Source organism: Babylonia areolata, chromosome 7 (genome assembly GCF_041734735.1).
Source record: "Babylonia areolata isolate BAREFJ2019XMU chromosome 7, ASM4173473v1, whole genome shotgun sequence".
NCBI classification, from domain to species: Eukaryota; Metazoa; Mollusca; class Gastropoda; order Neogastropoda; family Buccinidae; genus Babylonia; species Babylonia areolata.
Window position 1 is genome coordinate 3,174,479 of NC_134882.1, and position 17,500 is coordinate 3,191,978.

General features: G+C 45.5%; 1 protein-coding gene across 2 annotated transcripts in view; it reads right to left on the minus strand.

Annotated features, from left to right (window-relative positions):
- Window positions 1-17,500, minus strand: part of LOC143283656 (serine/threonine-protein kinase DCLK1-like) — a 57,638-nt gene that overhangs the window by 19,264 nt on the left and 20,874 nt on the right. For both annotated transcript variants that reach the window (XM_076589870.1, XM_076589869.1), the window contains exons 3-9: window positions 5,518-5,614; window positions 4,533-4,652; window positions 4,303-4,367; window positions 3,537-3,609; window positions 2,294-2,396; window positions 1,437-1,494; window positions 857-976 (exon numbers count right to left, since the gene is read on the minus strand). In XM_076589870.1, coding sequence (XP_076445985.1) covers window positions 857-976; window positions 1,437-1,494; window positions 2,294-2,396; window positions 3,537-3,609; window positions 4,303-4,367; window positions 4,533-4,652; window positions 5,518-5,614 — 636 coding nt within the window. The remainder of the gene's footprint in view (window positions 1-856; window positions 977-1,436; window positions 1,495-2,293; window positions 2,397-3,536; window positions 3,610-4,302; window positions 4,368-4,532; window positions 4,653-5,517; window positions 5,615-17,500) is intronic.

Sequence of the window (17,500 nt, forward strand, 5' to 3'; positions counted from 1 at the left end):
AACATACAGTGAGACACAAAATACATGACACACTCTAACATACAGTGAGACACAAAATACATGACACACAAAATACATGACACACTCTAACATACAGTGAGACACAAAATACATGACACACACTAACATGCAGTGAGACACAAAATACATGACACACACTAACATGCAGTGAGACACAAAATACATGACACACTCTAACATACAGTGAGACACAAAATACATGACACACTCTAACATACAGTGAGACACAAAATTGTGAGACACAAAAGATCCCGCAATCCATGTCAGCGTTCCATGGGTTATAAAAACAAGAACATACCCGGCCGGTATACACCCTCGCCCTCTATAATGTGAGTAGGATTGCCTTCATGGCGGGGATCAAAACGGTCATACATGTGACGGGCGCAATAGCCGAGTGGTTAAAGCGTTGGACTTTCAATCTGAGGGTCCCGGGTTCGAATCACGGTGACGGCGCCTGGTGGGTTAAGAGTGGAGATTTTTACGATCTCCCAGGTCAACATATCTGCAGAACTGTTAGTGCCTGAACCCCCTTCGTGTGTATATGCAAGCAGAAGATCAAATATGCACGTTGAAGATCCTGTAATCCATGTCAGCGTTCGGTGGGTTATGGAAACAAGAACATACCCAGCATGCACACCCCCGAAAGTGGAGTATGGCTGCCTACATGGCGGGGTAAAAACGGTCATACACGTAAAATCCCACTCGTGTGCATATGAGTGAACGTGGGGGTCGCAGCCCATGAACTCAAAAAAACAACAAACAAAACAAAACAAAACAAAAAAAGAGCATAAAAAACAACCAACCAAAAACAACCAAACAAAAAAAGGACCGAGACCTTGACGAGGTCCATGACGAGGTAGAGGGCGTCAGGCCTGTCCAGGTCCTCCACCAGCTGCACAATGTTGGGGTGTTTCACCCTGCGCAGGATCGACACCTCACTGGCCACCGCTTGCTCCTGAAACGAGGCGTTAGTTTGCTTTGTAAGAATAACAATGATAAAATTAATACCGATAATAACAATAAGTAGAAGATGATTATAAAATAAGCATAGTCACCATCATCATCAACATAATCATAACAGCAATCCTTGTAAATGCCAGTCAGTTCTAGAGTGCACGGACATGAACAGTGTCAGAGTACCCTCTTTCAGCCCCGGGTGTAACTTGTCAGTTCATTAAACAATGTCGAGCAAGCTATTCACGAAAAACTGGAAAATAACTAGCATAAAGTTTGTTTGTGGCGACACACTCTCCACAGGTAAAGCAGCCCGGGACTTTTACAGCACGGAAGAGAAATCTGCTGTGACAAACAAAAAGGAACACAATACCACTCAATACAACACAACGCACACACACACACACACACACACACACACAGAGAACCAACGGCGGGGAAACTGACTACAATGATCTCACCTTGCCCTTGCATTTGGACTTGTCAATGATCTTCAGCGCGTAGTGTCGTCCTGTTGTCCTGTGAACAGAAACGAACAATGATGGTATATAAGCTTACCTCACTGAAGACACTGATCTGGGTCCCATTGCCCCATTCTCTGACAATAACCCCCACCCCCCTCCTATCGTCTGAAGACATGAGGCAATTTGGGACAAGTAAGAGCGATATCTATTACCATTCTCCATTTCAAAACCTACGACAGTCCCACCTAACTCTTCTGAGGGCGAAAGCGAAAGAGGGAGAGAGAGGGAAGGGGGTAAGGGGGGAGGGGCAGAAACAGAGAGAGACAGGCAGTGTGAGACAGACGGGGGGGAGGTACGTGATAGACAAGAGAGAGAGAGAGAGAGAGAGAGAGAGAGCGGATCCGCTCCCCACCCCATCCCCTTCCCACAAACCGCAAGAAAATCACATCGGTCCTACCCATAACCGGCTCCCAAGTCACGCCACTGCTGGCGCGGTCATCCCAATTCGTCTGTTCCCGTTTCGCCTATCACTACACTGGTGATCCCTAGTCACTTATTCCCAGTTTGCCTATGCACTCAGTTGCTCTGTGTGTGTGTGTGTGTGTGCGTGTGTGTGTGTGTGTGTGTGTGTGTGTGTGTGTGTACCAGCGCGCGAGATTCTCTTGTTTTAAAAGACAACTGCTTCCTGCCAGCACCAAGCTACGAGCAAACACTCTCCCCCCACACCTTCCTTTTCATGTATCTGTTCTCCCTTTACCCCTCAAAGCCTCAATCCCTCCATTTCCACTCTTCAAGGAAAATAACATTTTTTTCAAAATGGTTTAATTCCTGAAAATAGAATGCTGAAGCCTTACTTGTCCACGCATTCTTTGACCAGAGCGAAGTTGCCTTCCCCAATCACCTGGCCGATCTCGTAACGCTCCTGGAAACTCAAAGGCACTCCAGAGGCCTCTTCGTCTGAAACAGCCAATCAAAGTTCAGTCAGCAAACACGTGACTTGATTTTGCATACGCCCGAGGTTTCCTCCTCTGAAACAGCCAATCAGTATTCAAACACGAGGCACGCAACTCTTGGATTAGCATACTCTCGAGGTTTCCTCCTCTAAAAACTGCTAATCAGCATTCTGTTAGCAGCAACGTGCCTTGATTTTGCATTCGCCCGAGGTTTCCTCCTCTGAAATAGCCAATAAATATTCAGAGAGCCACGTGACTGTAACCTGCATGCGCCCGAGGTTTCCACTTCCTCCTGAAACAGCCAATAATCACGCGACTCTTACATTCGCATACGCCCAAGGCCTCCTCTGAAACAGCCAATCATTATACTGTCAGTAGCCACATGACTCGATTCTACATAAGTCTTATGTTTCCTCATCTGAAACAGCCAATCAGTTTTCAGTCTGTGGCCACGTGATTCTTGATTTCGCATGTACCTGGAGATTCCTTCTTTGAGCTGCATGCACATGACTTAGGTTAGCACATGCTCTTCTAAAACTAGCAACTGTTATTCAGCAGAATAAGCGTGACCTGATATAACAAATCGTCATCCAAATCTTCATTCAACAGTCATGAGCAGCCGAGTCCTGATTTTGCGTATCATCCAATAATTATTTCTAATATGCTAAATGAACTGCCAGACAAATAACACCACCATCATCTAAATCGCAGTTTGTCAACATTAAACAATCATTTTTAATTTGCGAAATGAACTGTCAGAAAATAATACAATCATCATCTGATATACAAAACACAACAAATGATCACAGTTCGGCAGCTGTCACCAAAAACAAACTTCTTTATCCTTACTCCTATTGGTCCTGCAGCTGTGGCACACACTAATGTGAAAATACCGGGTTAAAAAACCGAAACTGAAAAAAAAGAAGAAAAAAAAGAAAAGAAAAAGAAACAAGAAACTAAAGTTTAAAACCGTTTGGATTTCCGAACCGTGACATCAGTAGCTCTTTTCTTTTTGCTGCAACTCCCAGGATCACTTGTATGTACGAATGAGTTTTAACGTGTATGACCGTTTTTACCAGCCACATTAGGCAGGCACACTCCGTTTTGGGGCAACCCAGCTCTGATAAAGAAAGGTGTTCCTCACCAGCAATGTGACTGTCGCCGGACACGGAGGGCGGGGCGGTGGAACCATGACCGTTCTGCTGCCGGTACTTGGGCTGAAACACACACACACACACTTACCTATATACACTCACAATGACACACGAGCGCGTGCACATAATAATTTCGGAAACAAACACGCGCAAGAGACGGAGTGACAGAGACAGAGACACAGAGATAGAGACAATGAGACAGACATAGACAATGACAGAGATAGAGACAATGAGACAGACAGAGACAATGACAGAGATAGAGACAATGAGACAGACAGAGACAATGACAGAGATAGAGACAATGAGACAGACAGAGACAATGACAGAGATAGAGACAATGAGACAGACAGAGACAATGACAGAGACAATGACAGAGATAGAGACAATGAGACAGAGACAATGACAGAGACGGAGTGACAGAGACAGAGACACAGAGATAGAGAGACAGAGACAATGACAGACACAGAGATGCAGAGAGACAGAGACAATGACAGACACAGAGATGCAGAGAGACAGAGACAATGACAGAGACAGAGTGACAGAGACACAGACACAGAGAGATAGAAGACAGAGACAATGACAGACACATAGATAGAGACAGAGACAATGAGACAGACACATAGAGACAGAGACAATGAGACAGAGACAGAGAGATAGAGAGACAGAGACAATGACAGACACAGAGAGACAGAGACAATGAGACAGACAGAGACAATGACAGAGACAGAGACACAGAGAGGATATCTGCCGACTTACCGCTGACACAGTTTTGAACTTGCGTGGTGTCTTGGGCGACAGACCGGACTTGGGAGACACGGTACCTGCAGGGTAACGACATCAGCATGGGATTTATTCACCTTCAACACCCACCTACCCCTCGTATACACACACACACACACGCCAACCCCTTGTACACACACACACGCACGCGCGCGCGCACGCACACTCGCACACACACCAAAACACAAACACAAGATAACACACACCGTTCAGACTCTCTCGGGAAGTAGATGTGGTAAACCGGCGGGCCGACTTGGGAGATCGTAACGTCACACGGTCACGTGGTTTGCCTGACGCCGCGCGGTAAGCACTCACATGACGTACCTCTGTGACGACACAAGAACAACCAATGCGTCATAATGCAGTGAATGCATACGTCGTCTCCTCAACTGACCTACCTATGTGACGACACAAGAATAATCACCACATCATAACGCAATGAATGTAGGCGTCATCTCCTCGCGTGACATACCTCTGTGACGACAAAAAAACAACAATCAACAAATCATAAGGCAGTGATTGTAGGTGTCATTTCACGTGACGTACCTCTGTGACGACACAAGAATAATCAACACATCATAAAGTAGTGATTGTAGGCGTCATCTCACGTGACGTACCTCTGTGACGACACAAGAACAATCAACATATCATAAGGCAGTGATTGTAGGCGTCATCTCACGTGACGTACCTCTGTGACGACACAAGAACAATCAACGCATCATAAGGCAGTGATTGTAGGCGTCATCTCACGTGACGTACCTCTGTGACGACACAAGAACAATCAACGCATCATAAGGCAGTGACTGCAAGCGTCATCTCATGCCTGCTTCTGTCATCTGTCACTGAGGAACATCTGGTCGTAATATATTGCAGTTTCTTGCACAGTGACTGACTTTTAAAACTTCCAACATTGCACGCTGGCTGGCTATTCCATCGCTTCTCCCCCTGCCCACCCCTGCCGTGCACACACGCACATACACACACAGGCTCACACACGAACACATACACATATCAACAACGAAATTCTCAGAGAGAGAGAGAGAGAGAGAGAGGGCAGCAGACAGAGACAGAGAGACGGACAGGGAGGCACACAGACAGACAGAGAGAGAGAGACAGAGACAGACAGACAGAGAAACAGAGGGACGGACAGAAGAGGGAACGAAGGACGTGTGTACCAACACATGCACTGACCACTGTCCACCAGGTCAAAGTCATCCGCCGTCATCCGTTCCTGGCCGTAGGCGATGAAAATGGCGTCGTCTTGGAAAAAGTCCGCCAGACATGTCACCTGTCATCACCATCAGCACTGTCATCATCATCATCGTCGTCATCGTTGCTGTTTTCATCTTCGTCAAAGTCAACCTCTCATCATCATCACTGTTGTTGTAATCATTTACATCATAGTCACCTGTCATTATCATCGCTGTTTTCATGTTTATCATGGTCATATGTCATCATCATCGTTGTTGTCATCTTCATCATTCTCTCATTATGATCTTTGTCCCCGCCATCATCTTTATCATTGTCGTCATAACCATCGTAAACAATGTCATCGTCAACGCGCACCTATTTACAATCATCAGTACGTGTTATCAACATCACCACAACAACAACAGCACTACTACTACTCCGACTGAGAAAAAGGAGAACAACAACAGCAATAACAACACCAAGAACGAGAACACAAGAAGATAGCAGGCAAACTCGCACAAAGCGCTCTTCTCACGCAAGGGGAAAAGTCAACAATACGTGTTCACCAAGACAACAATACATTGTAGCACGCAGCATACATAATTATACCAATCTTCACCTCTGAAAAACTGCAAAATATACACCCGCAAACATACACACCACATGGAGACTTCCTTTGTGGGAATGAGTATTGATGTAAAGAACAGAAGACAAGTACAGTGAAAAGGATTCTGTCACAGCTCATGACAATCTCGTGTGGAGTGTTTTGTGCATTATTTTCCCCATTTACCCTCTCCCATTCGAGCATTCGTTCAGTGTGTGTTAGTTTCCGGTTGTGCGTTTTTTACGTGCAATCGGGGAGTCTCGTTCGTGTGTTTGTGTCACTGCTGAACAGAGTTTAAAGTCTCTCTGTTCTGTCAGTGGCACTTCTCTCGGCTTTGCGCCCGCGGCCTTCTTTGAGGAAGGTCGTGTCTGTTTGGGTTTGGGGCTTTTTGCCCAGTTGGTACCCTTAACTGAGGATGGCCTTTCCTCCGGGTGGCCATGTTTTCTGTATCCTGTGTGCTCCAGCTCAGAGGGGGTGCCCTGCTGGACGTGTCTCTTCTTTGGGGTTTTTTTTTTTTTTTTTTTTTTTTTTTTCCAGCATCAGGGTAGTGATACCCGGTTGGTTGGTGAGTTCGCTGTTGCATTGTTGAACTTATCTGTTGTAGTCTGTACTTGTCAGTTGGCTGTTATAAGTGCTGTTTCTTTGTTCGTTTGTCCTGTTCTGTTAAGATGCGAGGTGTTTTTTTGTTTATTGGGATTTGAGGGTTAATGCTAAAAACGTCAGGATTGTATTGTTTTCCTCTGTTGTGATATTTTAAACATAACTTTTAAAAATAATGGTTACTGGGATTTATTAAGTATGCTTAAAGTATTTCAGCCACTAACGTTTCCTTGTGAACCCCTTTATTGTCATTGTAACAATGTTTATATTTTTGTTACCTTCACAAGGTTAAATTGATAACTTCCTAATTGTAGCTTTCCCCCAATTCTTCCTCCACGTTTCTTTGTACATGGTTTTCTTCCAGAAAATGTGTTCACTAATTAATGTGAAGGATAGGGAGCTGTCAAACGGAATTTTACAGTGATATTTTATAATGCTGTTTCAGTTTCGTTAAATCTTTTATCAGTTTGTCTTGGGTGTTCATTGAGGGGGGCAGGGGTAATCCTACCAGAAGGGTGATGAAATCTATGCAGTTTTCAGCATCCCACTTCCTGCACCATCTCCCTTTCAGCCTGTGTTGGCCAGGCGGCGTTGTTGCTCCATCTGCTGCTGACTGCTGTTTTTCTGCTGCCCTCTTCCATCACTGCCTCTAGTTTTGTCGTCTTCATCTGTTTCCAGTCTTCACCGTCCAAGTCTTCGTTCTCCTGTGTTGTGCAGTGCTTCAGTTTATCTATTCGTCAAACGTCCTAAGTTCATTGTTAGCATTCTCCGGACTGACTGCCGCTGGACGGCCGTGTCTTAAAGCTCTGTGTTTTGTGGGGGGTTTTGTGGGTTATTTATCCATTCTGTTGTCGTTTAAGTGTATCAGTTGTTGTGGCTGGGATTGTGGTTAGTTTTATTTGGCAAGTTCTGTGTGTGACTGAATAAATGTATGTAAACCCTGAATTATTTTAGTCTGTGTTTGTGTTGTCAGGGTGTTAGTGCTGGGTTGGGTGGGGGTTTCTAGTCCGCTCTCATATAGAGCGTGACAATTCTCCAAAGTTACGAAACGCTAATATGCCAAATATATACTGAATGCTGCGGAATACAATGGAAGGGATCGATCAAAGTGATAAGGTAATATGCTAACTTTATACTGATTTATGTACTGGATGGGTAATCAATGAAGTTCACGGACGAAAAGAGTACCATAATTTTTTTTTCGGGAGTGTGGGCTGGACTTTCTGAAAGGTATACCCTGCAGCACTGTTCAAGATAATCATAAACCCATCTTCACGCCCCACGTTTTGTCACCTTAGTTCAAAATCCATAGCTTCCGTGTACAAAGATCTTTTAAGTGAGGACATCATTCATGGTATTGAAACATAGTCCCACTGAATATGAACAGATGTATTTCAATTACCTCTGCATGTAACCATCCAATGAATGAAATAGAACAGAATAAAATAAAAGAAAGTAGAATTAAATAAATGACATTAGAATAAACAAAATTAATAATGAACGCTGACATACAGCAAAAACAGAAATGCCATAGACCCGCCACCCTTTTAACAGAGACGGACAAACTGAAATGAAAAGAAAACAACAGAACAGAAAAACAAAAACGCAATGATAAGTTATAGCGTGAGGGTGTGCGGGCGCGCGCGCGCATGTGTTTGAGGGTCAGGGAGGGGGTCAGTGGAGTGGAATGTGAGAAGCAATGACAAGAAAATTAGTTCTATGAGCCGGATATCCATATCATTCCATTCTGATACCCCGCATCCACACACAGACGTGCTAAAAGGCTTCGTCAAAATGAAAACCTCAGTGAATTGATTTCCGTCTGATTAATTCTATTTCTTGTCCCCAATTTTTCAGTTCGTTATTAACTGGCACACAAGCCACGCCATTCCAAACACAAATTACTATTAGACGACTGACAGAACAGAGCTGGTGGAACCAATGATATTCATGGACACAGTGCACGCCACGTGCTTTCCAACTACACGTTATCTGATTGGTTAATTCCTTTGTGTCCATAACTTGCTAATTTCCTGCCCATCTGTGCATGTAATCGTGAACCTCGGGCCAAAGTTGATGGGCTGTAAAACTCATCTCCACTTGATGCAGGTCTGAATTACGTTTTACCATCTGTCATCTGGTGTGCCAGGGTATACACTGTCAGAACACAAAGAGAGGACAGAGACTGAGAGAGGGGTGGTGTCGTGGGGGTGGGGGGAGGGGGCAAAATGGCGGAAGAGTGAGAGAAAAGACACATACCACTGCCTCTAGTCAGTATATATGCATTCATGAGCACGCTCAGTGTGTGTGTGTGTGTGTGTGATATTCATTTAGCCATCACAGTGGACTGGGTTTGAACATAGGCACTTTTTTTATTTTATTGCCATGAGCTCTTTTACGTGCGTCAAACCCATAATGCACTATGTACCTCATGTCACTGCCTCTTCAAGAACAAAAGGCTACTGATTTACAATACATTTATTGTACAATGTTGAACTGTGTTTTGTACAGCATAGCACGAAGTTGGCCATTTATAATCCTGTATTGTACTGCATTCAAATGCATTTATCACAATGGAATCCGTTTGCACTGCACTCAACTGCGCTGCTTGTCACTGCTCTGCATCGCAGTGCATTTACTGCGTCCGTGTTGGTTTGCATGGCATTCTGTTGTGCTGCGCTGCACAGCATTTCATGACACTACACTACATCTACATGGTTTTGCACTGCCTCGCGTGGCATTGGATTTCAAAGTTATGCATCGTATTGCACTGGACCACTCTATGTGCTCGTGCACAATGCACGTGCGTGTAGGCACATTTCTGGAGGCATGATTTTTTTTCTCTTAAAAAAAAAAAAAAAAAAAAAAATCGATGTCGCATGGAGATCTCAGGCTGCTGCTAAGTTGTCTGTACGGCAGTAACCTTTTGTGTAACACTGGATTGGCCTGCACGGAGAGAGAGGGGCGGGGGTCAAAGACAAAGCTCGGACAAAGCTCGGGAGGGGAAATTCAGAAAGACAGAAAGTAAGAGAGACAGAGAGAAAGGAGAGAGAGACAAACAGACAGACAAAGACAGAGAGAGAGCAGGCAGACAGGCAAGCAGATAGATTAGGGGAGGGAGGAAGGGAGGGTGAGAGAGACAGAGAGAAAGCGAGAGAGAACGTGTGTGTGCGTTTGTGTCACGCGTGCGTACGTGTGCGTGTATGTGTAGCGCGCGTGAACGAAAACCTGTAAGTGAGGTCATCAACTTTCATCAGTTTAAAAAATATTAAACCCATGGGATGTGGAAAAAAGAAAGAAAGGCGGTATGATGTGAAAATCGCAACATTAGGCTGAGTGGAGGTGGTGGAGGGGGAGGAGTTGGGGATGGGGAGGGGCGGGGTGGACGGGGGCGAGGGGTGGGGGAGGGTAACTTGAGCTAATTCACCATCAAACTTGTCAAACCAAACACCACCGTTGTCGGTTCAGGTTGACATTAGCGCCCAGCACGGAGCAGTATCGGGCCTGGAGGGGATAGGCATTCAGTGGACACCCTGCTTCGTCCGTCTCCACCCGCCTCCCCCCAACCCCCCCACCCCCCTTGTGCTCTTTTAAGGAAAATCATCTCCTTGTCATGTTGTCCGTTTTCTCTCTGTCATTCATTCATTCATTTATTCATGTATTTGGTTATCTATTTATTCATGTACTTATTCATTTATATATTCATTCACCCATTCATGTATTTGTTTATCTATTTATTTATATATTCACGGTTGTTCTTTCGTCTTTGTTTGCATTTGATAAGATATTGTTTGACGCGTTGGGGGTGTATCTATCTTCTCAATTCAAAATAAAATCAACGCACGTGCGTGTGTACGAAAGCATGTAAATATAATTATATATTCGCGCAAACACACACACGCACGCAGGCACGCGCACACACGCATGCATACACGTGACACACACACACACACACACACACACACACGCACGCACGCACACACGAACTATAAAAACACAAACACACAAGAGGAGATGAGAATGTGAGAGAAGCTGAGAAAGAAAATGAAAGAGAACACACACAGGGAAAGCAACAAAGACACAAATATATCATCATAACTGGCTGTGAACATAAGTCAACGACCCGTCTCCACAAACACGCCCGCCCTGACCCAATGGGATCGGGAAGAAGAAGAAAGAAAAAAAGAACGAAGAAGACGAAGAAGAAGAAGAAAAATGGAGGGACCCAAAACAGAAAACCAGCAACAAGTCCACGACCCTGTTTTATTCCAGTGTGTATACATCACACACATCCCTTCCCCCCACACCATCACCCCCTCCCACCCCATCCACACACACATCAATAACGGGGAACGACTGGCCTTGACACGGAAACCTCGTCCTTTCCACCTCCCCCTCCTCCTCCCATCCACACTATCACCTCTTTCCCCACCCCCTCCCTCCATCTCTCTTTTACCGCAGCCCTGAACTGTCCCTTTCACTTCCTCCGGAGAAAGGTTAAAGACAGATGATAACCTGGCTAACACAACCAAAGATCAAGGACTGTGTGTGTGTGTGTGTGGGGGGGGGGGGGGGGGGGTGAGTAGTAAATGTTTGTTTTATCGAAATTTCAAAAGTGGATTTGGTAGAGAAAAATATATAAGTCAAATGCCTGATAATTATGTTATCAGCTTCTTCAGATTTCGAAGTAGTAATCATAAGCTGGAAATAGAAACAGGGAGACACAAAGGCATACCACGAGAGTTACGATTTTGTAAGGTTTGTAACATGTCTGTGATTGGTGATGAGTTTCATTTTATAATGGAATGTCCCAATTATGATCAGTTACGAAATAGATATGTTCCTAAAAAATATTTGTCTCCAAAATCGGTTTTTAATTTTTGTAATATACTCAAAGGCGGCAAAAAAGTCATTTTAGCTGTAAGTAAGATGATTAGATTTGCAAATGTTGCCTAGTTACACTTTTGGAGTTAAAAGACATTTGTGTTTTCTCAACTTTATGTGACATTGTTGTGTATTTGGAAATGTTTGTTATGGGCACGAAAATGAGTATTTTGCAGTAATCCTCCATACTCCAATAGGAGTGAAAGGATAATTAAAACTTGAAACTTGAAACTTGTGTGTGTGTGTGTGTGTGTGTGTGTGTGTGTGTGTGTGTGTGTGTGTGTGTGTGTGTGTGTGTGTGTGTGTGTGTGTGCGTGCGTGCGTGCGTGCGTGCGCGTTCGTGTGTGTGTGTGTGTGTGTGTGTGTGTGTGTGTGTGTGTGTGTGTGTGTGTACGAAGACTCAAACTCGGATCACTGGTGAACACTGGATCACAAGTCCAACGCCTAATCGATTCTGCCACGGCGTTTACCAGTTAGTTAATTGATCGATCAATCCGTCATTGACTCACCGAAATAAGCTATGGACTGATTAATTACTGTGTTCCTGTTAATCACAATTAATTACTGTGTCCCTGTTAATCACAATGTCACATTTTCGCGTTATTGCCTTTACCGAGATGTTGGGATAACATGTAATCAACATCGGACAGAAACAGTTACTGTCGTAGTTCGACAGTTTGAGTCCAGACTTGGGACGCATATTTTGCACAGAGTTCAGAACAGAACAAACATTCTGTCTGAAATATATTCTTTTAAAATCAACGGTCATTGAGTTCAGAATAGAACAAACATTCTGTCTGAAATATATTCTTTTAAAACCAACAGATACTGAGCGAGGAACAGGCATTCGATCAAAATTAATTGTCCATCGAATAATTTCAAAGCACACACACACACATGCACGCACACACGCATGCACACACACACACACGCACGCACACACACTCACACACACACACTGATACACACAACTATTCAGGGCAACATCATTCTTCCTCCTCGTTCACATTACAGTTCTTTCGTTTGAAACTAAGACAGTCCTGCGACCTAAATACGCAAATAATTTACTTTATAACGCAAATAATGTACTTTATATTATTATGCCACCAGCCTCTCTTATATCCAACAGAACAGAACAGAACACCACTATAATGTTCCCAGAAGTGTAAATGTTAAGAACTGTGAACTCCAACTAATGCTTTTCTTTGATTAAAATGCTGTTCTATTTGGAAATGTCGCTTGACAATCAGAATGAATCCGACATGACAACATGAAAGACCTGTCTTGATGTACATATACCCTAACACTAAATATGACTTCTTTGAAGACGAACGTTTAAAGTTTCAAATATTTTACTCTCTTGTCTATTTTTGTTCTTTCCACCACAGTACAGTCGTATTTAGATAGTCTGACTCATCCCTTACACCAAATATCAGGGTCGAGTGGCCCCGTCCCCTCTCGTCGCTCCCCCCCCCTATCCCCCACCCTCCCAAAAGAAAAGATTCATCAGAACTGGCAGCCTTACCCTCCTCCCGACACTCAAGTGTCTTTTATCTGGAGACAGGGAGGCAACCACTCGAGAGGCAGACAGGAAGACCGTCTTTACATCTGCCCTCAAAACACCAGTCTGGATGATCGGACCCTCAGAGGTGACGGATCGGACCAAAAGTGGTCTCCCTTCACTATGTCTCGTGATGGCCAATAGTGATCTCCCTTCATATTCAGATAACTATGTTCATATTGGCCAATAGTGATCTCCCTTCATACTCAGACCACTATGTTCATATTGGCCAATAGTGATCTTCCTTCATACTCAGACCACTATGTTCATATTGCACAACAGTGATCTCCCTTCATACTCAGACCACTATGTTCATATTGGACAACAGTGATCTCCCTTCATACTCAGACCACTATGTTCGTATTGGCCAATAGTGATCTCCCTTCATATTCAGACCACTATGTTCGTATTGGCCAATAGTGATCTCCCTTCATACTCAGACCACTATGTTCGCATTGGCCAATAGTGATCTCCCTTCATACTCAGACCACTATGTTTCATGTTGCTTACAGCCCAGCGGACTGCAAAGGGGGGGGGGGGCGGGAGTGGGTAGGGGGTAGAGGGGGGGGGGGCATTACAGGGTTAACAACACCCTTTACCCAGTGCGAGTGAAGACTGACTTCGTTTATTCTTCTTCTTTTCTTTCATGTTTTCAAAGGAAGTGGGGCAGAACAGAAAGATGGTGTGTATATTTTTCATCCTGCAGTATTCATGTAGTCTGACTCATTCTCCAGTCTGCAATGCAGACCTTGTGCTTTCCCAGACAAGGAAAAGTGGCGACTATGATAATCATACCGGCTGGAAATGGGTTGTTTTTCGCTTTATTATGTTGCTGGCGAGAATGCTGCACACACGCACGCGCGCGCACTCTCATAATCACACAATGCGCGTGCAGGCACACACACACACACACACACACACACACACACATATTATCTGTAGCTTGTTCTATTCATTAGGACGAACACGCACGCACAGCAAGTGTGTCAGCATGCACACGCAAACAAGCGCGCGTAGGACTGGAGCATGTCATGACCATCGTAGCAGCAGTCAGCGTTCGTTGCTGTTTGCCTTCCTTTTTCTCCCTGGCAGCCTTAGGCTGTACAGTGCCAAGTAATGATGAATACAACTTTATGAACATGACTGTGTGTGTGTGTGTGTGTGTGTGTGTGTGTGTGTGAGAGAGAGAGAGAGACAGAGAGGAAGGGATGGGGGGTGGATGGGTGAATGGGGATGCTTCCGACTTGGCGCTCGTGAATTTGTGTCTGCATGCCTGCGAACGTGTGTGTGTGTGTGTGTGTGTGTGTGTGTGTGTGTGTGTGTGTAGTTCAAATGATCATGCAAATCATATGAGTTCCTGCTGTTTTGTTCTTTCTCGTCCCAGTGTCACTCTCTGTCAGATCCTCACCCCTGCTTCTCTCCTCTCTTTCATTGTACAAGTCTTTCAAAACAAACAAACAAACAAGCAAATAAAAGCTATTTGTTCGGTGAACGTAATGCGATCGATGAATTATGTTCACCGTAAATTACCTCCTTACTTACTACATACATGCTGTGGCCTTTTCTGAATGCTCTTCTGCTGCCTGCTGACCCCAGTCTCTCTCTCTATCTCTCACTCTCCGTCACACCACTCCAGTCTCTCTATCTCTCACTCTCCGTCACACCACTCCAGTCTCTCTCTCTATCTCTCACTCTCCGTCACACCACCCCAGTCTCTCTCTCTATCTCTCACTCTCCGTCACACCACTCCAGTCTCTATATCTCTCACTCTCCGTCACACCACTCCAGTCTCTCTCTCTATCTCTCACTCTCCGTCACACCACCCCAGTCTCTCTCTCTATCTCTCACTCTCCGTCACACCACTCCAGTCTCTCTATCTCTCTCCGTCACACCACTCCAGTCTCTCTATCTCTCTCCGTCACACCACTCCAGTCTCTCTATCTCTCTCCGTCACACCACTCCAGTCTCTCTATCTCTCTCCGTCACACCACTCCAGTCTCTCTCTCTATCTCTCACTCTCCGTCACACCACTCCAGTCTCTCTATCTCTCACTCTCCGTCACACCACTCCAGTCTCTCTCTCTATCTCTCACTCTCCGTCACACCACTCCAGTCTCTCTCTCTATCTCTCACTCTCCGTCACACCACTCCAGTCTCTCTCTCTATCTCTCACTCTCCGTCACACCACTCCAGTCTCTCTATCTCTCACTCTCCGTCACACCACTCCAGTCTCTATATCTCTCACTCTCCGTCACACCACTCCAGTCTCTCTGTCTCTCTCCGTCACACCACTCCAGTCTCTCTCTCTCTCTCTCTCTATCTCTCGCTCTCCGTCACACCACTCCAGTCTCTCTCTCTCTCTCTATCTCTCACTCTCCGTCACACCACTCCAGTCTCTCTATCTTTCACTCTCCGTCACACCACTCCAGTCTCTCTCTCTCTCTCTCTCTCACTCTCCGTCACACCACTCCAGTCTCTCTATCTCTCACTCTCCGTCACACCACTCCAGTCTCTCTATCTCTCACTCTCCGTCACACCACTCCAGTCTCTCTCTCTCTCTCTCTCACTCTCCGTCACACCACTCCAGTCTCTATATCTCTCACTCTCCGTCACACCACTCCAGTCTCTATATCTCTCACTCTCCGTCACACCACTCCTCTCTATCTCTCTCCGTCACACCACTCCAGTCTCTCTCTCTATCTCTCACTCTCCGTCACACCACTCCAGTCTCTCTATCTCTCACTCTCCGTCACACCACTCCAGTCTCTCTCTCTCTCTCTCTCCGCCACACCACTCCAGTCTCTCTCTCTCTCTCTCCGTCACACCACTCCAGTCTCTCTCTATCTCTCACTCTCCGTCACACCACTCCAGTCTCTCTCTCTATCTCTCACTCTCCGTCACACCACCCCAGTCACTCTCTCTATCTCTCACTCTCCGTCACACCACTTTAGTCTCTCACTCTCCGTCACACCACTCCAGTCTCTCTATCTCTCACTCTCCGTCACACCACTCCAGTCTCTCTATCTCTCTCTCTCACTCTCCGTCACACCACTCCAGTCTCTCTCTCTATCTCTCTCCGTCACACCACTCCAGTCTCTCTCTCTATCTCTCTCCGTCACACCACCCCAGTCTCTCTCTATCTCCCTCGCTCCCTCCCAACTCCGACCCCCATCTCCCTCTCTCTCTATCTCTCCCCAGCCCCTCCTCTCTCTCTGTCCCTCCCTCTCATTCTCTTTCTTCCTGGCTTGTTCATGGCACGGGTTAGGGGCCCTAAGGACCAATCGAGTCAGTATTATGCGTTCTGACAAGAAAGAAGCCATTGTCAAGTGTTTGTCAAGAGGATTTTTCTCTTCCATGAAGCTGGTCGGATCGCATTGGAGGTTGTGCGGTGACGTTCGTCTGACTACTGTTCGGCTGTCCCGTGTCTTGTGGCAAGATTAGTTTCTTGGCAGCTCTGTGAGTCACCTGGTAGACTGGGTACTCTGTGTGTGTGTGTGTGTGTGTGTGTCTGTGTGTGTGTGTGTGTGTGAAAGAGACAAATAAGAGAGAGAGAGCGAGGGGGGGGGGACTCTAGCGACAGGGATATAGACACAGAGAGAGGCAGAGGCACATACAGAGAAATACGAAGGGGTGAATAGACAAAGAGAGGGAGAAAGATTTGAAGACAGAAAAAGTCAAAAAAGAGATAAAAAGACAAAGAGAGTCACAGAGCGAGTGAGAGTGAGAGAGTGAGAGTGAGAGAGGGGGAGTGAGAGTGAGGCAGACAGACAGACAGAGAGACAGACAGACCAACAAAGAGAGAGACAGACTGACGTACCGACAAAGACAAGAGACCCATAACGAGCAAGTGAGAGAGATATATATTCACATAGAGACAGAGAGACAGACAGACAGACAGAGAGACATGGAGACAGAGAGACATAGAGACAGAGAGGCAGAGAGACACAGAGACATAGAGGCAGAGAGACAGAGACAGAGAGACAGACACAGAGATATAGAAACAAACACAGAGACATAGAGACAGAGAAACATAGAGACAGAGAGACACAGACATAGAGACAGAGAGACACAGAGACAGAGAGACACAGAGATAGAGAGACATAGAGGCAGAGAGACACAGAGACAGAGAGACACAGAGACAGAGAGACATAGAGACACAGACATAGAGACACAGAGATAGAGAGACATAGAGGCAGAGAGACACAGAGACACGGAGACATAGAGACACAGAGATAGAGAGACATAGAGGCAGAGAGACACAGAGACACGGAGACACAGAGAAGAGAGACACAGAGACATAGAGACAGACAGACACAGAGACAGACAGACATAGAG